A 25,385-nucleotide genomic window follows, 5' to 3' on the forward strand; every position below is an offset into this window, starting at 1 on the left:
GTCGGGGCAAGAGGTTCATTGCCATATCTCTTCAATTACCCAATGTTATGGCTCTCCGAACTCTCCAAATATAGAATATTTTGAGGGTATAACTTTTATTCATGAGCTCGGCGGATTGATTCAGGCCTATTTACCGGTGTGCACCCTTGTAGGCCTTACCGGCGCGAAAGTGAATGCGAATTTGTGACTTCACGGCAAGTGCGTTCGTTGCGAATTCAAAAAAGTGGAACTCACTTAACCAGGCCCGGATTAAGTGTTTCGTTGGCCCTAGGCACCAGTGCTCCGTAGGCCCTACTCCACCCTAGGTACCGGCACCACATTCATATCATGTTGATGCTATTAAACTTATTATTAAATTAAAAGTACAAAGCACTGTACAACTCAAGCCAGGGCAAACTGGCATGGTATAGGTCCTATAGCACTAAAATCCGATTGGCACCAAGGGTGTCAATGGCTTCTCAAAAGTGTGGGGGGGGGGGGCGGGGCTGGTACTTACACGACTTGTGTATCTCGATCAGAACTAATGCGAGTGCGAAGCTTAAACGGCGTGGGGTTCGGGGCCCGCTTAAGGGCCCTGAAAAATGTTTGGATTCTAGACGCTCTGTGGTGCGATCTGAGGCAATTTCTGACCACTTTAACCATTTTTTTTAAGCAAAAGATCATCAGTTAAACATCATTTTCGAGTTTGGGGGTCATTGAATCAGCTATTCCGGGCTATATAATCAAATTAATGCAGCCTGTAATTGTTTTATTCGGGGAAGAAAATAGTTTGGGGGAAACGACACGTCCCCGTCCCCACCGACCGACGCCCATGGTTGGCACGGTAATACGTAGGGGCCTACATGCATGCTGTACAGCGTCAGTTGGTGAAATCGAAAATTCTGAGAGAGACCCTAACACTTTTTAAAAGCTTTTCTCTGGGTGTGTGTGCGGGAAGGCCTATATGTGTTTTATGACACACTCCGGTATTTGCGTAGGCCCTATATGCACTGTGCTACTGTGCCTATAATCCGGGCCTGCACTTACCTTCAACGAATTGCACGACAAGTAGGATACTGGCTTTGCGATTTCTAAAAGGTGGAACACATTTTTACCGTTTACGAATTTCGTCGAATGCGCATTCGAATAAATTTTAACCCGGCATCTATCCAAGATAATCCATAATTATATAGTATTAGTTTTAAAAGACGGCAATTGGAGAGTAAAATTTACAAATGAGTCTTTTTTGTATTAGCTGATTCGATAAAATTTGAATATTGGTTTGATTGGATTTGATTGGATGTGTTTTGATTGGTCAGGAAGGTAGTTGTATGCCCCACCGTAGACGCTATCGAAGCAGACACATTCGCCTACGGTCCTCAGATTGATGGGCTGTGTCGAGGCGCATTCGACTGGGAATTCTGGTATAAACGGATTCATGTCGACTACAGCAAAGAGCGTCTGGGAATGAAGTACAGCAGCCAGACGTATGAGTGAGTTACCCTTCTTGCAGACTAATCCGGGTACCACAATTATTAACCTTTATTGAGGTGCTATGACGCTCCCGTCCATGCATATAACGCACTTTTGAAGATTTTCAGAGGTGCACACAAGCCTTGAGTGTTTGCGTATAACCAGCTGCTGTGGGCCGACACTATTGGTCTGCACTTTCGCGGCCCTTTAGTAGTTTGATATTGATAGCGTATGGAGACCCGAAGTGTATACGTCACGCGCTCAAAATGTGTGTGAAAGACATTAGCGCGTGATTCAGACCGTGACGTCACACTTCGGTACTCCATATGGCTGGAGAACCGATATGGTACACCCAAAGGATTTTTTTGGTAACATTTCAATGGAACTTCGCAGCCATATCAGTAAATTATGCTTACGATGGTAGTTTTAGGAAAATGCGAACTTGCGCCCATTGATAAAGGCACCAAAAAATCTGCATTTTAACGATAATTTGGCATTACTTAGTTTTTTTTCTTGCTGGAGATGCTCTTTAACAATTCTTCATGAAATCACTAGTGTGATGTCAATGCAACCACGATGGGGCGGAGTGGGTTTCGAGTCGGCAGTCGATTCGTGTATAATATTTTCGTTCTTCCCTGTTCATCCATGTAGCTCTCCCGTGATGGCGGGAGGACTATTCGCCATTGACCGGTCCTACTTCTTCGAGCTCGGAGGTTACGATCCGGGCCTTCAGATCTGGGGAGGTGAAAACTTCGAGATTTCTTTCAAAGTAAGTCCTAAAATCAGACCTGCCAAACTCTTGTAGGGTTAATGCTTTAAAACTTGTAGATTAAGGCAGACTCAGGAAAGTTCTGTTCTGAAATGCAAAGGGGTTTTAATTTGGGTAAAATAAAAACATCTTGCAATGATATAAAACCCGAAAACGTTTTCGTGAAGATAACCCCCGATTTTAGAAATTAGAATTGGAAATTAGAATTATTATCTAGGCCAGTTTCAATGGCAGATAACATTTTTCTCGCTGCAGATTTGGATGTGTGGTGGTAAACTAAAGTTTGTCCCCTGCTCGCGAGTTGGGCATATCTACAGGAAGGGTGTGCCTTACACGTACCCTGATCTAGGGACTGGTGTCTCAGTAGTGCGAACGGTAAGTGCATAAAGATAGTAACAATACAACCAAGCTGTAATCACACATTTTGGTTGATAGATGGGGGCGATTAATCATCACGTCCCTGTACAGAATCGGTCCTTTGTGCCATTTCCTAATATTCCTTTCCAATATTTTCCTTAGGCTAATCCACGTTCGAATTTGGATCTTGAAGCCTTTAAACCAAGGGTTCTCATGTGAACGTAATTGATTTACATCCATTTATTTTTGTTCCCCAAATGGCATGCTGTAATTGTTACCTTAAAGGGCCCATGTAATGAATTTTTGTTAATACAGTTCTTGAAAATGCACCTTTGTGTCCCATTTAACCTTATTTTCAATTTTTGTTTTGCCACTTTTAACTTTTTTGGTTTTATGCTGATGACAGTTTTCATATTCATGAGCAAAAGTGTGATGTCATTTCAGGCAGAAACCTCAGGGTTACAGATTTTTCAGCACCAAAAGTTGCCAGTATTTTGGATATTTTGCTGTCGTAAGTTTTCTTTTCTGTGGTGATTCTTTGTTGTGTCAGTACGTGCATGGCAGTAAGCCCATGAGGCAAACACTTCTCACAGATGGTTTCAATGAGCACATTTTTGGGCTCCCAAAATTTTAACAGAAAACCCCTGAACTAAACAGTGTCTTCCTGAAATGACATCACAGCAACAGCGCTCTCAGTTGTCCGGAAAAGCATTGACAATTTGAAATGCATATTAAAAACAAAAAACAAAAAGGGATGTCAAGTAGTTTTATACATTTAAGAGGAGTAAAAAGATGCACAAAATGTGTTCCTAAAAAAAAATTATTTCATGGACCTTTAAAAATCAGTACTGATTTTAAAAGTTTGTTATTTTTGTGTTGTGATCGGTTGTCAGAACTACATGCGAGTAGCAGCAGTGTGGCTGGACGAGTACGAGGACTTTTTCTACGCCAACCAGCCAGAGCTGCGGGGCAAGCCGTACGGTAACATCACGGAGCAGGTCAACTTCAGGCGCCGGCACTGTCCTAAGTCCTTCGATTGGTTCATGAAGGAAGTGGCGTTTGATACACTGGAGAGGTTCCCTCTACCACCTGTCAACAGACTCTGGGGAGAGGTACTCGGATCTTTGGCTTATGTCTCTTTCTCTGTTTATATTGCAACTGGGGGATATACAGGGTGAGTAGAAAAAACCCCCGAAATGTTGGGATCATTGTTTTAGTGAAGTTCTGCGTGTAGCACTTTCAAAATCTAGGATATGAAAGCACCATTCATAAGCTTTCTTTTAGTACAAGAATCATTCAAATCACTCATGTACTTTTCAAGTTACACAACCACTGTTTTAAGGTTCTGTCCATGGATCACAAAAAAGTTCAGTGTTCTTTCAGCAAAACGAAAACAAATCACACAGGGATGTGTGTGAATTGTTTTCGTTTTGCTGAAAGAACGCACACCTTTTTGGGGATCCGTGGACAGAACTTTAAAACGGTGGTTGTGTTTAAAATTCCGTAACTTGACAAGTACATGAGTGATTTGAATGATTCTTGTACTAAAAAAAAGCTTTTGAATTGGGCTTTCATGTCCTAGATTTTGAAAGGGCTGCATGCAGAACTTCAATAAAACAATAGTCCCGACATTTGGGTTTCTTTTTTTTTTGACTCGCCCTGTATAGCTGCCTTTTTGTAGCGCCATGAGCGCTATGTACATGTATATCTTAATAAAAACCGCAGAAAAAAGTCTCAATGGAGGGGTCATAATTTTGAATCTGATTGTCTTATGATGTTGTCATTTATACAGATCTTTGGGGAATGTTGTTAGCTACATTTTGATACTCCATTTTCTGCCAAAGACTGTAAATCGTCCAACATTGACAACGGTTTATGAAAAATGATGCAACTTTTCAAACTGCAAACTGTTGTCAATCTTGGACGATAGAGTCTTTAGTAGCAAACAGGGTATCAAAATGTAACTAACAAAATTCCTAAAAGGTCCATTAAATGACGTCATCATAAGACGATTGCACATGGTTATATTAGAATGAACGATATTACTATATAATAAGCAAAGCTGATGTAGGCTTTGCTTCATCGCTTTTGATTTTACCTATCAGTATCCTTAATTAAGAGTTTGCAAAAACGACAGGGCTACAGGTCGAGAAAACCAACATATGCAATTTCAATTCACAATTAAATATATACAACAGTGGAGGGAAAACCATTCAATGCGTTATGTAGAATGCTGCATTGTTGATGTTTGATGCAATCACTGGGAAGGAGAAACTTCGATTCTTACGCCGAATGGTAGAGATAAACACCATGGCCATTGAGAGCCGCTTTCTGGGTTGCTCTGCATCAACATCTTTATTGGATGCGCACAGAGGAAATGCTGTTACAACAAGCCCAGGTTCTTGGATTCTCCCCGCCTCTCTATTCTACCAACCTGCAGCTACCCCCAACATGGGACGGGCAAACGATTCTTTTTTTCAAAATTGCGCGATGCCTTTTCGATTTGGATTCTGGAATCCCAGTTTTACGCCCCCAAAACATGTATTCTGGGTACAGAAATGGAGAAAATAATAGTGTGACACTCATTCACTTGAAACTGAATGATTTGTGATTTACTTGTGATTGATTTGTGTTGTAAAGGGACGACAGATGTACGTAAATTTAGTATAAATCCTTATAACGCCACGTCGAAAATCTCATCATGCTCATGTTTGAAAGGATCCATTCTACAAAAAAATAATTAAGCACCGTGTTGCGCGTTAAATAATGACTTATATTACTCATGCCGACTTCCTATTTATCTGTTGTGTCAAATTTGAAAGCATTTGAACTTAAAACATAGAGGTTATGGAAAAAATACTATTTGTGACCAAAAATGGGCAAAATATTGAGGAAAAAATGTCGTCATAACGTTAATGTGCAGTTTGAGCCAATGTCAACAGCCAGATTCAGATTCAGCACTATCGAATTAGTAAAGTTGGCCTTATTGCAAGCTGTCACCAAAAGTTAAGACGAACCTCAACTTCTAAACCTGATACAGATTTTGGCCCATGGCCTACTAGGGTTAAGCGCTTTGGCCTCGGGGATCTTCCCTCCCTAGCTGCATTGCTGTCGGCACTTCCGGTCTTTCCACTAACTCCCAACTTCCAAGAGAAATAATTTTTTTGTTGAATTGGGTTGTTATAACACTTGGTTTTTGATCTATCCTAGATACGAGGGTTGTATAGCGACATCTGTCTGGACACCATGGGCCGGGACGAAACGGACGGCAGAATAGGCGCGTCCCGTTGCCATGGTTTGGGCGGGAACCAGCTATTTCGTCTGAACGTTGCCGGGGAGTTAGCCTTTCACGGTTACTGCCTCGTACCAGCCGGGGACCGAGTCATAATCAGGGACTGCGGTCACGTGGGCAAAACAACAATTTGGGAGTTTGACGAGGTAAATATGATAATGGAAAATACCAGTGATTTCCAATGAAGTGCGCCACCAATAGGTTCCGCCGGAGACGCAGTTCTTTCGCAATGAATTATGGGGGAAAGTCAACATCCTGACATTCCTTTTAAGTTTGGCATCAGGATATTAATTACGAGGTTTCAAGATTGAATTTGTGTTTGCGTGGTACTCCTTGAACACAATAGACCTTTATGAGTCGCGGCCATCTTAGAAGACATCTTTTGTTATTTTAATTGAATGCACAAACGGTTCACTCCGATGCATATCCCAGCAAAACAAGTGCCTTGCCTTCTAAGATGGCTACTATGCACAAGGTGTATTATACAAGCAGGATGTATTCCTTCGTCCCAGCATGGAGGCACCGCCCTAACCATGGGGGGGGGGGGGCTAAGTTCCTTCACAAAATCTTATGAAGGAAGCACAGGTCACGGTAGGACACTTGCTCGACATCGTACATTCATGTACATCCGTATGAAAGTGTCATGCACACACGGACGAGCTGACCTGCGTGTGCGTCAGCGGGCAAACAGTTTGTCCAATGAGAGCTGAGAATGCGTAGACCCCGGGTCATCAGGTGAAAAATCGTCAAATGACAGCTCAAAGCGATTAGCCCCCATACTGAGCGCCCTTGGTTAGGGCGGTGGGGACGAGCGAAGCAGCATGTCGACCTTAAAAGTGGCATCTTCGAAGCAAACGCTGGTGGCGCACTGCATTACGAATAGCTTGTTTCAAGTAATGCCCTATATAGGTAGCAGACCAGTAAATAAACTTCCATAGACCCCAATGGTAAATGCTCCCACTTCAAAAATTTGGGAAAAATACTCACAACTCTCCAAGGTGTTCGAGACACACATCAAATTAAAGCTTATGTCATCATCTTTCATTTTCTTTTCAATTTTCGGGGGGTCAACTGATGACTTTTAGGAGAAATTTCCATCTGAAGATGATCACCCCTGAAAATAGTCCTGAAGCCCATCGCCATTTTGAAAAACGATGCCTACACTCCATTGCAAAATAGAGCGCTTTTAGGGTCCAAATTACATCAAAATTACACAGAACTGCAAGCTCCCAGTCCTGTGCACGGCTTCCACCCATATTTTTTACAAACCCTCAAGTTCATGGCCCACAGCATGCTCAAATACCGAAGATTTTGAGGGCATGCAAATCGTGATTTGGCCGGCGCAGGCAATTTCGGACCGATTTACTGGTCTGCACCCATAATACCACTTTAAACATATTTGCCCCGTCCATTTGGTTCGATCGGTTCACGTCATAGGGCCAGACAAATAATCCTCTTTGATTGAATCAGACAACTTTATGAAAATGATATTTGTTCTCATGATCCACAAACATATTCGGTAATGATGGCAGTACCGAATTAAATTGTATTACTTTAAAAGCAAGTAAGAACATTTGCAAAAACGTACCGTACCGATTTAACGAGAAAATCCTTACTCAAAGTGAAGATAGGACTGGTACCAAATAGGACCTACCCTGTGTGAGATGATTCCGCCTGAAGTGGAATCATTTGGAAAACAACATCCAATTGAAGGTGGTGTCGGAAGGTCTGCCCACGAGCGCAATATATTAGCAACAGAATCCAGTTGCAAGATCCCCAAAAAGTGGAATACGTTTTCTTCGAGTTTCTCAAAACGACTCTCGTTAATACAAACTCGTCCGACCTAGCCAAAATGTTTGTTATATCAGAATTCTGTATTATGAGGAGCAACAGTCCCATTCTTTGTACACAAAAATGCAACATCGGTACTAAGGCTATATGTTTGCTATAACCTGAATTTGCATTAACAGTGTTTGTACTATAACGAGAGTTGACTGTAGTATCCACTGAGCTGAAACTTAAACAACTTAGTTGTTATGCGCCCTACTTAAGATTTGAGCAATGTTGTTGCTTGAAACTCAAAAATGCACAAAAACCATAACGCAACCAAACAACATTTTTTTCTCAATTTTGTTTATCTCTCTGCAGGGGACTGGCCAAATCCGGGAGATGAACACACCCAACTGTATCCACCTCGACATGGGAACTTTTGAAGTCACTCTCAAAGACTGTGATATTAATTTATCAGCGCAAAAATTTCAAATAGCGCCGCCAACGCCCAGATGACACAGAACTTAGTTCACCCGAGCAATGGGCCTCATGCACGAGTTGTCCATTTTTGTCGAGTTCCCTGAATGTGTTTCATTAATTGTTAACTGTTGAATGGCATGGCGCCAGACTATTTATGCAGGCACAATAAAGCCTTATTTTACTGTCATTTTTTTAAATCTGGCTTTGAACATTAGGGAATGTTTAATTTTCTTTTTTTTTAATTATTCATTGAAGCAGACTGGAATTAATTAGAAATTAACTTGCCCAAATTTCTCTTCGCAAGTTCCAAAAATTAAGATTTAACCTCACTTTCAATTCAATATGGCCGACTCGTGCATAAGGCCCATTAAAAAAATTGCGGAGCATCGCCTTAAACTGATCAGTACATTGCGTATTTCACGCCGAGTTGGCGAGTTGTCTTTTTTAAAAACCAAAGTATATAGTTTACAATTTTATAAGCTGCTTTTTGGAGGGGAAAGTCTGGTGCTGCGTTATTCTTGGTTTAAACAAAGGATGACATAAATTACATTATCATTTAACAACGGTTCGCACGAGTAGCAACAGTATAAAATACACTTAAAATTGTGTGGCATTTTTATGAAATATAGTTATTTATTTGTTTGCTGTATTATTCAATAATAAGTTTGAAAACAAATTCTCAAGGGCCCTACACAACTTAAATTAAAATTCATTATAAACGTATATAACAAACTAACACAGGTGTACAACATATACATTCAAATCATTGTGAGATTTTTAAACATACGTTGAAAATTTGGTCTTCTCTAAGGGGCTTGAATAAATATTTAGAATAAATTTCATTAATTTAAAAAGTAATATAAACGTATAAAACCAACTAATACAGACACACAAAACATAAATACAAATCAACTTATGCGGATAAAATTATCGAAAAAGGAAATTTGTAATTGGCAATAAAATTACAAAGAAAAAATCAAAACGCGTGATAACATTTAAACGTGGTCACAAGGGCGGATCCAGAGGGGGGGGGGGGCCAAAGGGGGCCATGGCCCCCCCCCAAAACGAAATCAATTTTTTTTTTTTATGTGACATCGCAATAACGGCAGGCAATGAGTACACCACCATCTTTTCCTCAAACCAAAAAACATTGGTTAAAGTGGTCAGAAATTGCCTCGGATCGCACCACAGAACATCTAGCATCCAAAATTTTTTCGGGGCCCTTAAGCGGGCCCCGAACCCCACGCCGTAATTTTTTTGACCCACTTTTTAACATCGCAATAAAGGCAGGCAATGAGTACACCACCATCTTTTCCTTAAAAAAAAACATTGGTTAAAGTGGTCAGAAATTGCCTCAGATCGCACCACAGAGCATCTAGAATCAAAAAAAAATTCGGGGCCCTTAAGCGGGCCCCGAACCCCACGCTGTAATTTTTTTGACCCACTTTTTGGGGGGACCAAAAATGTTTTTGGCCCCCCCAAAAAAAATTGTGTTCTGGATCCGCCCTTGCGTGGTCATCAACGTTCTTTGTGCAGTCACGTGACACGATTTTTACCGTTTTGGACAACACTACGGTGCATATAAGGAAAACGCAAGATAACACAAATGTGGACTTAATAAAAGGAAGAAAGACGAAAAAAAATCTTTTGGAAAGCGAATGAAATCTGCGTCAACAGAATTACGTAAAGGACCTAATTGTCATGCACGTAATAGGGTGTAATGTTTGGAATTGTGCTGGTCTCGAGGACTGAGAGGGCCAGTCTAGTGACCTCTTCGTACCTATTTCACTGACTGAGTGACCGACTGAGCCCAGCAGAGATACCGTATACGATTGAATCGTATAATTATGAATTGGCTTCATCCGGCCCATTGTGGAGACGAGATGCATGAGAAGACACCATATCAGTCAGTAGCCGCGTCACGCACACAGCCCTGTTTGACCTAAGTTTCTCGTCCCGAGGTTAAGCACGCATGGCCCAAAAGCGTACGCGAGATTTTACGAGATTTATTCGAGACTACAGAAAAACACAAAAAGTGCCTCGATACATGCACTGTTTGGCCAAGATGGCTAAATAAGTGAAAAGTTGAAATCGTGTGCTTTATTGTGATAACAAAAATAACTGCTTTTGACAAATATAAAGTGTTGTTATGGCCTGTCAAACAAAATCATATTTTTTATCAACAAACTCGAGGGCCGATAGTTTTTAGGTGTACATTCGATTCTTTAAAAAGGCCGAAACAAATGGCAAGGCTTAGTAGATAGAGGAAAGTATACGCTTCATTTTCATGTGAAACACGTGCAGGAGACTTCTAATGTTTGGTCGAAATCGCCGGTTGAAAAATGAAGACATTTGCGAGATTTCATGATTTGCAATCACAACGTGTAAACGAAAGTAAGTACGCCCACGTGCAAAATGTACGTTGGCCTGAAAACATTGTGAATAGCACGCGCGAACGCGCAATGAACGACTTATGAATATTAAGCAATTACAAAACAATTACAGAGAGATATGCAAGGTTTTCCAGTTTTTGCTTCGTTTTCTCGACATCCTTTTATACATCTTCAAATTGAGTGTGGAGCAAATCCTTATGTGCAATAAATGGAACTTGTACTTCAGATATTATTGTTTCCTTCTTGTTATGGTGTTACCTGTGGCTGATTTCATGGAAAGCCCAGATATTTTTCAAGGACATACAGCAAAACAATTCCACGGCATAACAAATTTAAAATCAGGTAAAATGTTACGTAAATGTAAACTTCCTGTAACTGGTTCGCGCGTTAACTATAAAGCACACTTGTACAACATGCAGGTTTTGTTATGTCCCCATCCCCGCAAGCCAGGGCAGTCTTACGTTGTAAGACGCCTAACAAACCGAGTCCGCATCTTTACTATTATGACACTCATCGTCAGCCAATCAGATTCTCTGCGAAGACTTCGTGACGTTTTCCTACGCGCTGAATATTCAGATTAGAAATGCAGGATAAACTTTGTTGGCCAATAGGAGAGCGATTTTCAGGACGGCACAGCGCGATGCCATTTTATTTGGAACAGTTTTTGTAAAGAGTGATCTGATTCGTCAGAAACTATGTCATTTGGAAGTGTTCATGAATAATTAATCTAAAAGAGGTAAAAATAGCAAGGATGTGAACTCAGTTTGCCAGGTTACCGTCTATCTTACGACGTACGTACTCGAGTATTAGACTTCTCTTGCTAGCGAAGATGCGTGCTTGTTTCCCTCATGCAGTAGCACGTGCCCCCTCCCCCTGTTAGAGGTCCGTGCCCCTCCCCATTTGAAATCTTGAATTGCAATATACCAGTTGCCCTCAGGGCCCCCCTTGAAAAACTGGTTCACCCATATCTAGGTGGCCCTAGAAGCTTAACCCTAATTACACCGCTAGTCGCCGACAATACAGCTTATGCGTTACAGGTGTCTCAAAGAATATTCTTTTATCGAACAGACTTTAACCCTAACTCCCTAGGCATTTTGCTAGGATGCAACCTCGAAATCCTCAAACTGCCTCCTCAAAATCCTCCAACTGCCTCCATATATAAATTGCCTACAGCCTCAATCCTGCAAAATCCTCCAGCAATCGCTGTCATTATGTTGAGGCAGAGCCAGTGACATCCTGGAGCAGTGCGGAGGATTTCAAGTATGATCTAGACCTAAATTCATGCACGGCTGAGCATAAACAACACAAGGTCCGGCCCAAGACGTTGACACAGTGCATCGTCCAAAATCAAGGGCGGATCCAGGGGGGGGGGGGCCAAAGGGGGCCATGGCCCCACCCCCCCCCCCAAAAAAAAAACGAGACCAATTTTTTTTTTTTAATGTGACATCGCAATAAAGGCAGGCAATGAGTACACCACCATCTTGTCCTCCAAAAAAAACATTGGTTAAAGTGGTCAGAAATTGCCTCAGATCGCACCACAGAGCATCTAGAATCAAAAAAAATTTCGGGGCCCTGGGCCCCGAACCCCACGCCGTAATTTTTTGGACCCATATTGGGAGGGACCAATTTTTTTTTTGGCCCCCCAAAAAAAATTGTGTTCTGGCTCCGCCCTTGTCCAAAATCAGCCACACACTTTTTGCCATATAGCCTCAATCCTGCAAGATCCTCCATATTGCAAAGAGGATTTTGTAAGATTTGGGAAAGTTAGGGTTTAATATACAGACTCTGAAAGGTAACTATTATTTCTGTGTCAATAATTATGACAGAGTCCACTATCAGTCTTCATGCTGACAGGCTATTCTTTGTTATTTTATTCTGGTAAAAATTAATGCACAGCAGGTTCACTCATGTCTACCCTAGGGACACATCGACAGATGGTACCAGCCCCCCCCCCCCCCCCCCCCCATTTGATTTTACGGAGGCTAAAAAAACTGTCCGGGGAAAAAAACGTGTCTACATTTCAGCACGGATGTGCAAGTGCCCTTTTCATAAAAAAATCCCCCCCCCCCCCAATAAAAGTGACCGTGCTACGCCACTGGTATAAGTGGACTCGTCGTCCGTATTGCGTAGACCGAGTCCGTGGCCGTGTGGTCGAGTAAGCCGCAAGCAATTTTTGCGTAAATATTATACACAAGCTGGTTTACCCGATCATAGATCGGGTAGGGCGTAGTGTTGGGGATGGAAATGTGGGGAGTTAAATGTAAATGGGGGATATAGTTGGTGAGACATGCAGTTAAAGAATATTAATTTCTGTTGTGTGATCTGAGGCAATTTCTTATCACTAAAACCAATTTGAGCAAAAGATCATCTGTGAAAGTTTGGAGTTTTGAGTAATTGAATCAGCTACATGTATTCTGAGCATTAGAATCATTATTGTAGGCTACAATATTTTTATTCGGGGAAGAAAAAGTGTGTGTGTGGGGGGGGGGGGGGAGACCAAACAATGTTCCCCCTCAAAATGGGTGTGTGTGTGGGTGTGTGTGTGTGTGTGGGGGGGGGGGGTTTCCCCTGTCCCCCGTCGATTTACGCACATGATAATTATGTACCATGGCAACTGTCTGTAAATGTTGCCGTTGGTCTGTTAAATTGGCTTTTTGTGAGGCAGTCGCATTTGCAAAACGAAGATCATCTTTTAAACATCATTTTCGAGTTTGGTGTCATTGAATCAGCTATTCTGAGTAATGGAATCATTATACATGTAGTAGCTACAATTTTTATTCGGGGAAGAAAAGTGGGGGGGGGGGGGGACCAAAAAAGTCTCCACCGCTTTAAAATGGGGGGGGGGGAGGGTGGAGGGGTTCCCCGTCCCCCACCGATTGACGCCCATGATAATTATGTACCATGGCAACAGTCTGTAAATGTTCCCTTTGGTCTGTTAAATTGGCATTTTGTGAGGCAGTGGCATTTGTGAGAAAACGTACTTGAAAGGCTTGCCGTAGTACACAGGCGAAGGCTGATTAAGAAGGTCATAATTAGGTTTCAGTATATTGGACTCTTCAACAAACGTAAACTTGAACGTCTTACAATTTGCGAGACTGTCTGCGAGGAACTTGTCGAGTCAACTGTTATTCAACTTGGGTCAACCATCTATATAAGAGCAAATTTTACTCGGCCTCCGAGAAATGTTTGCTCCTGAAACGATCTGAGACCGCGGTCTTTCGCGACGCCAAAATCGCTCCACGTCCGTGGAAAAATGTGGAGGGTGTCTTCCGCCGGATCGGACACATTTTCGTTGATTTTTTGTGTGACTGCGTTTAAGATCGCGATGTTTGAAGCAATGCATCGATCCTTCGTTGATCCCAGACAGGCCCCCGAAATTATAACGCAACACTGTGGCGGGCAGCGAACTCACAACGCTCAGCCTTGGTGGAAGCACGGAGCTGTATTAACACACGATGGAAGCAACAGAGCACTATACACGTCACTCACATGCTTGTGCTTCAAATCATGCAAATAGCGAGCACCGTAGGCCCAACCTCGTTTCCAGGGTGTGGAGCAGGCTGCAGTACGCGTTGCCATCGACAGTTTTGCATAGCCCGGATATACTACGCAGTGTAGACTTTCGATTGGTCAGACCGCGCAAGGCATACTTAATGTGTAGTCCTTCTGAGTATTCGTTGCACTCGGCGCAGGGGCGGCAAGCGAAGCATATGAAAGAATAGGGGCACTCGGTGGCCACGCACCATGGAGAAAAAATATTTTACCAAGGTCACCCAATAACACAATTTGGTGAACGCTTTGGCAGTACGGCTGAGTAGAACACGTAAACGAAACCCCTACGTTGACCTCGCTGACCTCGCACAGTCTAGACTCGCAGAAAAGCCAGCACAGGGGGCGGCCAGGCAGTGAACGTGAAAGCGCACACGACGGCAAATTCCTGCGCAAAATGCAGTCACGAAAAATAGACGAAAAGGATCGCCGGTCCGTACGGGAAAATCAGGACGACCCGAAGTGTCCGACCCGGCGGAAGACACCCTCCGCATTTTTCCACGGACGTGGAGCGATTCTGGCGCCGCGGGAGCCCGCGGTCTCGGATCCTTTCATGAGCAAACATCGTCTTGGAGGCCGAGTTAAACTCTCTCTTATATATATAGATGTAGTTTAATGTACGAATTCAGATTTTCATAGATCATTGCAGCATTGTGGCCTGCTACTTTAAAAAAAAAAGGGCTCTTTGGGGTCAAGTACCAAATACTACAGAATACTGCATGTGTTGTGCACACTTGTACGGAAAGAAATGCATACTACAGGTTACTACTCAGTGATATTTTGTAGCTTCAGGTGAGGTTGTTAAGTCGCTGGTCACAATGCTGCATGTTGTTGGTTCGAGTCCCAGCATTTTAACACCCCCCCCCAGTAGAACTCTTTCCTAAATCGTGTTTAAACAAGTCTTACTAATCGATGAAATATATGTCACCAGAGTGATAAGCTCTGGAGTGTTTTTTTTTTAACAGGAAGTTAATTCCGAGAACCATTACGGTACAATTTTGACGGATGCTTATTATGCACACTTCTGTGGCGCTCCAAGTAAGTCGAATCCCGAAATGAATCGCGTAACAAATTTCAGATAGGCCTAGGTACGCCTCGAACCAAGACTACCTTTATCGCGTGCAAGCTAGACATTTATTTAGAAGATAGCTATTTCCATGCACGGGACTCGATAGTTGGCCAGGCTAACAGAAAAACGGCCACGTAGTTTTCTAATGAAGAACGCGAAAAATGGCCTCCAAACTGAGTGGAACTGATGGCAACAGGCTGGTGTTCTTTTGTAATGGCAAAAAGGTAGGCAGGTTTCTCCGGTTTATATAGGGACCATTAGATATGGCGCGGGTATACGGGATATGTTTGCGACCCGGAAAAACTAGCTGGTTGTATCACCATGAGTGTGGTTATTTGAACAAACCTTTTTATGTGAAATGCACATTGCCCACCAGATGAAATAACCATGCAAAAGGGTGGTTGTGTGATACAAGTGTTAAAATAGCCGGGAAAACCTATACTAGCAAATGCTAGGAAGTTTAGGCAAAAGTAAAAAGCATTTACTTATGAGTAAAAGCATTAGGCCCCTAAGGAAAAGCAAATGCTTGAAAGTTTCTTTTACTGTTCAGCATTCACTAGACAACAGGTAGCAAATGCTTCTTATACTAATAATCATTGTGATGCATATACAATATACAGTGGTTAATTTGATCCTCAACAGTTGCAAAATGCAGAAACTTTATGCTTTCATGAAAAAGCTCCACAGTGTGTCCTGTATACACGAAGTCACAGTTGCATAAACAATATAGACACATATTTCAGCCGGTATAGTCCTACCAAAATTCAATAGGCCTATAAAAAGTATTTGTGTGTATTGAAATATTATAGTAAACGTTTGAAATGATTATTACCGCATAAACTGGACGATTATTTCATTTCGTTCAGTCCCCAGATTGCCTTTGGATAAAGTTTCTCCTTAGTTAACCCTTGCATGGAAATATAACAGCATTATTGCTTCAGTTTATTCATAAACAAACAAATGCTTGGTAGTCAAGGCAACTGTTAGTTTTTGTACATACGACCCATTATTTTAAATGTCAGATTTTGTGTTTTATATATGAGGATTTGTCTTCTCTGAAAGAATGTCAGCCCCCCCCCCCCCCCACACGTGTTGGTTTTTGTTTTGCAATTAAACCAGAAGATGAGTTAAGACGACTAGGTTAAAATGATGCTTCTAATTCCCTTGGCCCTTTTTTTGAAAATATAAATAAAAAGAGACAAAAAAAGGGGGAAAGAGCACCAAATTTGCAGAAACCAGCTGGCCGGTAGGCCCCCTGAAAATATGGGAAACTAGTCTATGAGTCTAGATGCGACCTTGGTGTCCCTCCCATAAAATGCTGGTGACTGTACCCCCCCCCCCCCCCCCACCTCCTGAAAAAATGACTGGCTACATGCCACTGTTATAGACCGAAACAGGAACAGGTCTGAGGTTCAGGATTGATATAATTACGCTCACGATAAGACAAACAATACAGATGTAGGGTACAATCTTGATTAGACTTTTAAACTTGTTTTATGTCCATGTTGTTATTCATGACCTTTTCAGCGTTAAAGATAACCGATAAAAGTATCAAAAGTCAAGAGGTCCTTTGCGAGTCAAAGTTGACTAAAAGGGAATGTACAACATTTGCTTTTGCTGCAATTTTTAGAAATAAATGGATTTGGAGGATTAGTATGTTATAGCAAATATTGTTACACTGACTTGTTTCACGTTTAGGGTTCGTAGATGCTGGAAAAACCAAGAAACCAATCATATTCTTGTAGTCTGGTTTCCTGACCCCACTTACGATGAAACGGAGCAATTTATAGACTTTGGGGAATTGTAAGATAAGAGAATCAGTCTAGCAGGCTTGTACCTCTTCACAGGTGTGTAATCAATTGCATAGAAAATACAGACGAACTAAATATGAAAAATTAGGAGCACTTTTTGGAAAAAAGCCAGTTTTCTCCAACGCTGGTCGGCCGACCAGTGTTGGAAAAATACTATTGTTCTTGAAAATGTCAGCACACCAGGAGCCACAACTTTACAGGTTGCTTTAGACTGTCATTCCCTAATAATCCAGTAAGGTATTTCGTGATAATTTGATCATTTCGTTTTTTGATGTTTGCAAATGTTGTATCTTCCCTTTAAGCCGCGTCCAGATCACTTGGCTTATTATTTATTTTTTATTTACCCTTGTCTGTTGGAGCCTCAAATATATATATGTAATAGTAAAGCAGTAGCCCAATAGCACGGACGTGGACTTTAAATATGGAGTACACAATATCATTTTAAATCGATCCCTATTTTATTTTACGTTGAATCTGCAGACTGAGCACAAAAAACCCACTTCTTCATATAAAATGTTGCATGCTTTGAGTGGTGAGGTGAACTTAGCCTCTCATGGTAGGCCTTATTCGTTGCGCTTTCTATAATGAAAACAGTTTGTTATGGAATCTTGTGGGAGCTGGAATCCTTGGCTCTACGTTTTGATATAGGCCTACACAGGTGTTATTATAGGCTTAAGTAAACCCTGAGACTTATATGAACACCGTTTACAAACATTCAAAAATGAAACTGTCAACATATCTCATGGAATATTCTACTTGAATGCAAGTTAAAAAAAATATAAAATAATATAAACATGCATCATGTAAAATCGTTACGCTTAGTATGATGTCATTTTCAAGAAAAGAGGAATTACAATCATTTCAATACGATGGTTAGGACATTAATGGGACCGTACCATCGCGCCGTTACAATATGTAATTAATTTATAATTATACTGACGGTATTTTACGTACGACTGACGATAAGGCCAAATAATGGTCAGCGCGCGCGTCGATTTTAATCATGCGCGTCGATCTTTTTTTTTTCCAAAATGTTCCGCGGTAGCTCCAACAGCGCCCTCTATTTCCGCACCTCCTCAATTTTTTTTACCAAAGAGCACCAAGGAATGGGAAATTGCACCAAGGCAAATGATCGAAAGCACCAAGGCAAATTATGGAGGACACCAATGTACATGAGGACACCAAAAAAGCAAAATAGTACCCACCTTGTCTGTACAATCCAAGCTTGAAGAAAAAAAAAAAAAAGCAAAAAAAAAAAAAATAAAGCCGCGTGGCCGCGTCAATTCCGGAACTTTGGTCTGACCAGAGACCGAATATATATATTTTTTTGGCCTAACGTCTAAAAGTCAAAACGAGGTAACTTCGTAGGCGAGAGCAACGAACCGTGCATATTTCCTCCTGCAGTCCGACACAATGTCGCTGTCACATAAAAATCCGACTCCTATGAAAATCGGACCCCTATTTCCCTATTATTGGTTGATACCTCGTACGTGACAGGTCACTCTCCCGAAACGATCCTAAAAATAGCATAGTATCATACTCACGCGTGCGCAATACTACCAATGAGTCCACATTTCATTGAGTCGGATATTCACGCTACACCGGATCACCGTAATTAGATCATGAGCATGATTGTTATACAGTATTGAATACTGTATTTTCATTGGCCTAGAACGATCACGTGTTCATTTGAAAAGTCATAGCACACTCCCTGTGGGATATGACGTACGTGCACCCCACAGGGAGTGTGCACACCACCATGAACCTGTAAATTAGTGCGCGCGAGCTCATTCATATTTTGTGCCCCCCCCCCCAGTTACTTTTGAATAAGAGGTCTTTGCGGCCTATTGGGATGGATTGTAGAAACATTTATGTAAATCAAGTATTTGTGACTTGTGGTTTCAAACTCGGGCGATTTTATTCGGAAAAAAATCCGGACTTGTGAGTCTATTTTGCATAGAGGCGGGGGTAACATTTAGACCTGGGCCCAGGGATTGGCAACCGTTTTAGGGGTGGTTTTGGGGGAGGGGAATAAAAAAAATTACATTCTCTGTGCTGGGGGTGGTGTTAGAATTTAAAAAAAGAAGGAATCTCTTTCTTTATATTACTCATTGACTTAAACAAAACCAATGATGAATAGGCAAACAAACATTGTAGCATTATTAGAGATCAGTGGTTAAGTGTCGATTTGACAAACTATCAACAGTCCAGGCCATGGTTATGATGCAAGGTTCATGCCTGTTTTACTCGAGCGGGTCGGTAGCGTATTTTTGGCTGAGATTTCCACCATCCTTTAATAATATATCACAAACCAAACTCAGTTTATGATCTGCCGAATTCAGATTTCGGTCGCAGGCAATGTAGAAATCTGTCAATCTGTAGAGGCTTTGAAAATTTTTCAACAGACTAGATGAAAAGTAGCTGAAGACGTATATAGATAGGGATAGCCTATCCATGTAAATATTGGGGAAAATATAAAGTATTTAAAATGTGAACAAGTAGGCCTATATTGACTGGAGCGGGGGTTGAATCTGCGACCTCCGGCTGGATTGCGAAATTGCTCCATCTATATAGGTGAGTAGCCCTGGGCGGATCCAGAAATCTTTTGCAGGAGGGGGTTTCATCAGCAAATATGCTGAAATGTAGACAGGTTTTTTTTTTCTCCGGACACTTGGCCTCCGTAAAATCAAAGGGGGGGGGGGGGGCTCGTAGCATACTTTCAATGGGAGTGCTGTTCAAATCCGACGACTATGAACACTCTATTACAGAATAGCGTACGAAAACCCCCGTACCCCAGCTAATTCAGTCCACATGTGCACAAATGGACATTATGGTCACAATATTCACGGTTCGTTGCTCTCGAGGTCGGAGGTTCAAATCCAACTTCAGTCGATTTCTTTGTTCAACTTTTAAATTATTATGTACCTAGTCAGTTTCCCTCGTGATTTATTTGATTATTACCAAAAATACTATACTTAAATACATTCCGTTATTACCGTTTGTCTCTAGGTTGTGGACAACCATGTTGCGCCAGAACTCACTTTGCTGACCTATCTACGCGCAAAATGTATCCTTTTAGAAAAATAAACTGCTAAAATAATATACCAGCTACACATTCAACTGCTAAAATAATATACCAGCTATACATTCAACTGCTAAAATAATATACCAGCTATACATTCAACTGCTAAAATAATATACCAGCTATACTTTCAACTGCTAAAATAATACACCAGCTATACATTCAACTGCTAAAAATAATATACCGACTATATATTCAACTGCTAAAATAATATACCGACTATAAATTCGCGGTTATAGCAACAGAAGCAGAAGCGGAGAAAGCATGCTGGGGCAGCAACATAGCATCAACATGCAGAAGGAAAAGCAACTGAAAAAACGCTAGCAGCAGCAACATCAGCAGCAACAGCACTATAGCAGCAGATAGCAGCAGTTATCGGGGCAGCAGCCTAACAACAGCAGCCGCAAGCAGCTAGCAGCAACTATAGCAGCAGTAGATATAGCAGCAAGAGCAGCAGATGCAACAGCAGCTAGCAACAACTACATATAGTAGCAAAAGCTAGCAGTATTAATAAAGTAGCAGCAACAGCACTGGAGCAGCACCAACCGACAACCGACAACCGACAACGGCAGCTAGCAGGCAGCTAGTTAGCAGCAGCAAAATACATATAAGCAGCCGAAGCAGCTCCAGCTATAACTTCTTCAGCTGTTGCAGAAGAGGTGGAGTTTGGTTGCAGTAGCTATGGTATTTGCTGCACATAGAAGGACGAGTAGAGAGTAACAGATTTTTGTGACACGGCTCGAATCATCAAAACGGGCCAAGGTTGAGTAAGTGAAAAGGTATTCGGAGTTTAGATGGTTTTTTTCTGGGTCTATAATGTGTCATCAGCAGCCCTCGAGACCAGTAAAATCAATATAGCAATGACTCGAGTTGATTTAGCTGCCAACAATCGCGAGTCCAGTCTAACTCGACCTCAATCACTTGACTCGAATTGATTCGTCACAACTCACTTGCAAAAGCGACAACATGCTGCGTTCAATATGTGGTTTAAATACCCAATGGGCCTTTTTCACGAGTCCGCCATGTTGAATTGAGAGTGAGGTAAAATCCTCATTGTTGGAAATTGCGAAGAGAAATGAAAGCAAGTACATTACAAAATAATTCAAGTCTGCTTCAGTGAATAATTTAAAACTTATAATTAAACATTCCCTAATGTTTTAAGCCAGATTTAAAAAAAAAAATGAAAGCAAAATAAGGCTGCATAAATAGTCTGGCGCCATCGCATTCAACAGTTAACAATTTATGAAATACATTTAGGGAACAAGACAAAAATGGCTACCTCGTGAATAAGGTCCATTGTCATCCATTCATCAACGAGTGAAGAAAAGTTCTATCCTGAATGACGATACAAAGTGCTTCTGACTGGAAGTAAGCTGGGATGCGGTGAAGGAGGATGCGGGGCGTGTACGGTAATGCTGTCCAGGTACTCCCCTGAGAACCAAACCATCAGGTACTTAGTATTCTTTTTATCCTTTAATAACGGTATACCCAATCTACTTTTAGCATTTGCAAGAGGACAATTGTTGGTCGCTTAATTGTTATTGTCATTCTCTTTGGGATTATCTTCAAATCGGCTCCACATGATTGGTGTTATAGCCACCAAATTTCTTGCATTGTAGAAAATAGACTTTATGTTTTCTATTTTTATATACCTTATGGATTGTATAATTATCCTATATTACAAACGTATATCCCAAGAGTATTATGTTGATGTGATTGTTGGATTTGGAGTAAATTTCAAAATGGAACAGAAACCCCTGCATTATTTGCCCACTCTACACGGTTGAATCATGTACACCTATTGTTTGTGAAGGCCCAAGACAACAGGTGAAAACATTGTTAAGATTTTACTTTGGTATGTACCTTTCCAGTCACCGTGCAATCAATGCCTGCCTTACCCCTATCTGCTATGTGCACGGCATGGCAGTCACCACTATTGAAGGTATCGGAAGCACAAGGACTAGACTACATCCAGTGCAGGTATGTTGCAGTGCGAAAAAATTTATGATGCGGCTAATAGTACCTTGGTATAGCCGTACTCGGGAACTTTGTTGAAATATCACTTTACTGTTGTGAAATTTGCTGCATCAAATTGCACGGGTTTTCTTCTCATCTCGCAACATAGCAACCAATGTCCTTTTCAGAGGGTCCTTGGATGCTTGCTAAAATTAACATTACTTAGTCCGTATACAATTAAGTTCAGGATATTAAAATAGCATGTCTCATCATTCGACCTATACAGGAGCGCCTAGCTAAGGCCCACGGGTCTCAGTGTGGCTTCTGTACTCCTGGCATTGTTATGTCTATGTACACCCTGCTGAGGAACAGACCACAGCCTACTATGGAGGAGATTGAGAGCGCCTTTGAAGGGAACCTGTGTCGATGTACGGGATACCGTTCCATCCTGCAGGGATATAAGACCTTCACTATGGTCAGTTTTATTGTTTTCTATCCAAAAACATTAATGAATGAAAAAAAAAAAACAGTAGTTTGCCACGGAAATTTGTAGTAATCTTTTTTCAAAGAATCTTAATCAATGGTGCATTTTTGCATAAGCCTTTTCGCACACTTTTCTTACAACAAAGCGGTGGGATAAGTCTACCACCGAAATTGTATAACTTATAAACGGTTTGATTTTGACGGATGTTTTACATCGATAATTTTTTGATATCATGAATGACTCAGATAATGTACAGCTTGTTCGTGTATAACAATATAGTGTGCATCATGAAAATACACTTTTTACTATCTTTGAAACATTTTTTTAAAAGATGAGCAAATAAAGGAGATCAATTTGAATAACGGTATCAACCACTTACTGGTTTTATAGGAAGGCTGCTGCGGTGGCAGTAACGGCAATTGCTGTATGGATCAAAATCGCAGTGGCTACAATGAAGTAGAAGAAGGCGTAAGTCTGCTAGGCTCTACTATGCTCTACATTATCTTGGTTTGAAAACCCGATACATCTTTTAAATCAGTTTATTGACAGTTTATTGACAAAATAATGGTAACTTTCTTGATTATTATTTTCAGCATTTTGCACATAGCGAGAAAACCAACATTCTTTCAGTAAAGCAAAGATGGCTGCCCGACCTTTTGTTGTTGTGTATACATTTTAAACGAATGTTTACGTAAATATAGGTATACATAATATATGGTTGCATTTAATCTAATTGGTAAATACCGTTTTGACCGGGGCCTATGACGCTCTTTTTATTCGACTACCAATTCCAACACGATTCATATATTCTTTATCTCGCTGAACTACAGAACATGATTGGTGTTAGATCTAACATTGCCTGTTCTTTTTTAATTAATGGAGGTTTGTTGTAATTCATCATCAGGTTTCCACTAGTTTGTTTGATCCGACTGAGTTCACACCATACGACCCTTCGCAAGAACCAATATTCCCTCCGGAGCTCATGGTAAATACCCTTCCAAAAGACATTTATTTCAGCCTAACCTGGAAGTTCATCAACAGAGATTTTATGAACTAAAAGGTTAAATTAGTTTTGCTCACGGAATCAAAACAATACACGTCAAAGAGAATGGCTTCGCAATGCATAGTATAGTAAGTGGACAAATGGGGCCCAAATGCATTTTCTTTGAAACTCTCATGATCACCTACGGACACCTCAACAAGTTCTAAATTCTAACTTCAAATTTGTTATCTAATGCAAACAAGTCTCGACATATGACTCTCCGTTTGGACTTATTTCGCCACTTTCTCCAAACGGATGCCTCGCCCACTAAAAAGGTCAGGGGAAAAATGGGTTTCAATTGTACATCTTCGTTTCGGCTCAAAATACAATGCCCCGTAAACACACCTCTGGTGGTAGAAAAAAATGGCATCAAGTGGATTTGGGTTTAAATATAATGTTTCATCAATAATCCCTGACATTTTCAAAGAAAGAAAGGGTACCCGAAACTGCATATGGGAGATGGTTTTTGACCATAAGCCAACTGACCAGTAGTCATTGTGGTACAATCACTATTGTGAGTGTGAATCGAGATAATGTCCATATGCATTCTTTGCTGGACGCAAATTTAAAAGATTTCCAAATGTTGATCATCGACAATTAATGCTAGCTTCTTGGGATTGTTGTTTGTTGATACCTCTCTTTTGTCTGATGCAGATCATGCAGAATGACTCACCCACCAAAATACTGAAGTTCGTTGGTGATGAGGTGACTTGGTTTCGACCAGTCACGATGCAAGAATTGCTTGACCTCAAGGTTTTGTACCCTGAAGCTAAGATGGTGGTTGGGAACTCAGAAGTTGGTGAGTGTTTTTAAGACGGATGCATGAAAAAAAAAACACCTTTCATAACATAATAACATCGAGAAAGCACGTGTGTTTAAATCGAAGACAATAAACTAGTTTATAATCAGTTGTAATACTTCATTTTCATCTCAATGGCTGCATTTTTCCTCAACCAAACTGACTGAGGACGCAGTTTCCAGGATGAAATAAAAAATGAAGTTGGTTAAGGAGACGGACCAGAATTTACATAAATAAAATTCTACCATCATAGTATGTGAATCACTTTCTACGAAATTTGTGTTGGCACTGATTTCAGGTGTGGAGGTGAAGTTTAAGAATCAGGAGTATCCTGTCTTGATCGATGTCAATCATATACCCGATTTGACTAAAATCGAGACCACGCCCACTGGAATCAGAGTGGGGGCATCTGTGTCTCTGACGTCACTCAATGAGTACCTTCAGAATGTCGTACTTACCCAACCAGGTAAAGTAAGGTCAGACCGTTATTACTTTTTGGAGAAATCAGCAAAGCTCAAACACAACATCTAGTATCCGCTCCGTTCACAAGTACCCTCTTACCGGCAAAGAAAGTACAGTTGAGGGTGACCGACCGACGCCATCTTGTCTGACTGAAATTTTGCCGCGACGCGCGTATTTACCACTGCGCGTGTACATAGTACAAATCCCCTGGTGTACGTGCGTCACACACAAGGAACGGTGCGCGTCGGCAGCTAAATGTCCTGCACATGGGACGTCGTTGCTAGGTAAAAGGGCGCCCTCTTTGTTGGCGCACGGAGCCCATAAGAACCGGTCCCGTTTTTAGCCCTTAACTGAATTGCAGACACAACACTGAGTCCGCACCTCGGTTTCTCAATATTCAGAACCTATAGCGTTTGAAATACCGTGTAAACATCGAACGTTAAGTGAAGTCACCACAGCGATCACAACTCAATCACAACCCATCTAGTAGTTTAAAAGCTATTCAAATTAGCTGTAGTAACTTCCTTGTCATTTGTCGTCCCGTGTTGGTGATCCGATACACCGTGCCCTTTGGAGACATGCACACAATAGGGAACAAGTTGAAGATTGTATACGTCT

At 41.3% G+C, this 25,385-nt stretch overlaps 2 protein-coding genes across 2 annotated transcripts in view; both read left to right on the forward strand.

Moving 5' to 3' along the window:
* The window catches only part of LOC119741439 (N-acetylgalactosaminyltransferase 7-like), a 36,045-nt gene extending 27,772 nt beyond the window's left edge, over window positions 1–8,273 (forward strand). Inside the window, exons 5-10 of the mRNA XM_038217187.1 lie at window positions 1,299–1,472; window positions 2,104–2,221; window positions 2,477–2,596; window positions 3,472–3,690; window positions 5,789–6,016; window positions 8,019–8,273. Coding sequence (XP_038073115.1) covers window positions 1,299–1,472; window positions 2,104–2,221; window positions 2,477–2,596; window positions 3,472–3,690; window positions 5,789–6,016; window positions 8,019–8,156 — 997 coding nt within the window. The 3' untranslated portion in view covers window positions 8,157–8,273. The remainder of the gene's footprint in view (window positions 1–1,298; window positions 1,473–2,103; window positions 2,222–2,476; window positions 2,597–3,471; window positions 3,691–5,788; window positions 6,017–8,018) is intronic.
* Window positions 8,274–15,292: 7,019 nt separating this feature from the next.
* The window catches only part of LOC119741440 (xanthine dehydrogenase/oxidase-like), a 45,080-nt gene continuing 34,987 nt past the window's right edge, over window positions 15,293–25,385 (forward strand). The window contains exons 1-9 of the mRNA XM_038217189.1: window positions 15,293–15,355; window positions 19,952–20,009; window positions 21,378–21,474; window positions 21,896–22,004; window positions 22,267–22,455; window positions 22,855–22,932; window positions 23,369–23,449; window positions 24,161–24,305; window positions 24,604–24,771. Of these exons, the coding sequence (XP_038073117.1) occupies window positions 15,293–15,355; window positions 19,952–20,009; window positions 21,378–21,474; window positions 21,896–22,004; window positions 22,267–22,455; window positions 22,855–22,932; window positions 23,369–23,449; window positions 24,161–24,305; window positions 24,604–24,771 (988 nt within the window). The remainder of the gene's footprint in view (window positions 15,356–19,951; window positions 20,010–21,377; window positions 21,475–21,895; window positions 22,005–22,266; window positions 22,456–22,854; window positions 22,933–23,368; window positions 23,450–24,160; window positions 24,306–24,603; window positions 24,772–25,385) is intronic.

Source organism: Patiria miniata, unplaced genomic scaffold, assembly GCF_015706575.1.
Source record: "Patiria miniata isolate m_02_andy unplaced genomic scaffold, ASM1570657v1 HiC_scaffold_5, whole genome shotgun sequence".
Taxonomy (NCBI): Eukaryota; Metazoa; Echinodermata; class Asteroidea; order Valvatida; family Asterinidae; genus Patiria; species Patiria miniata.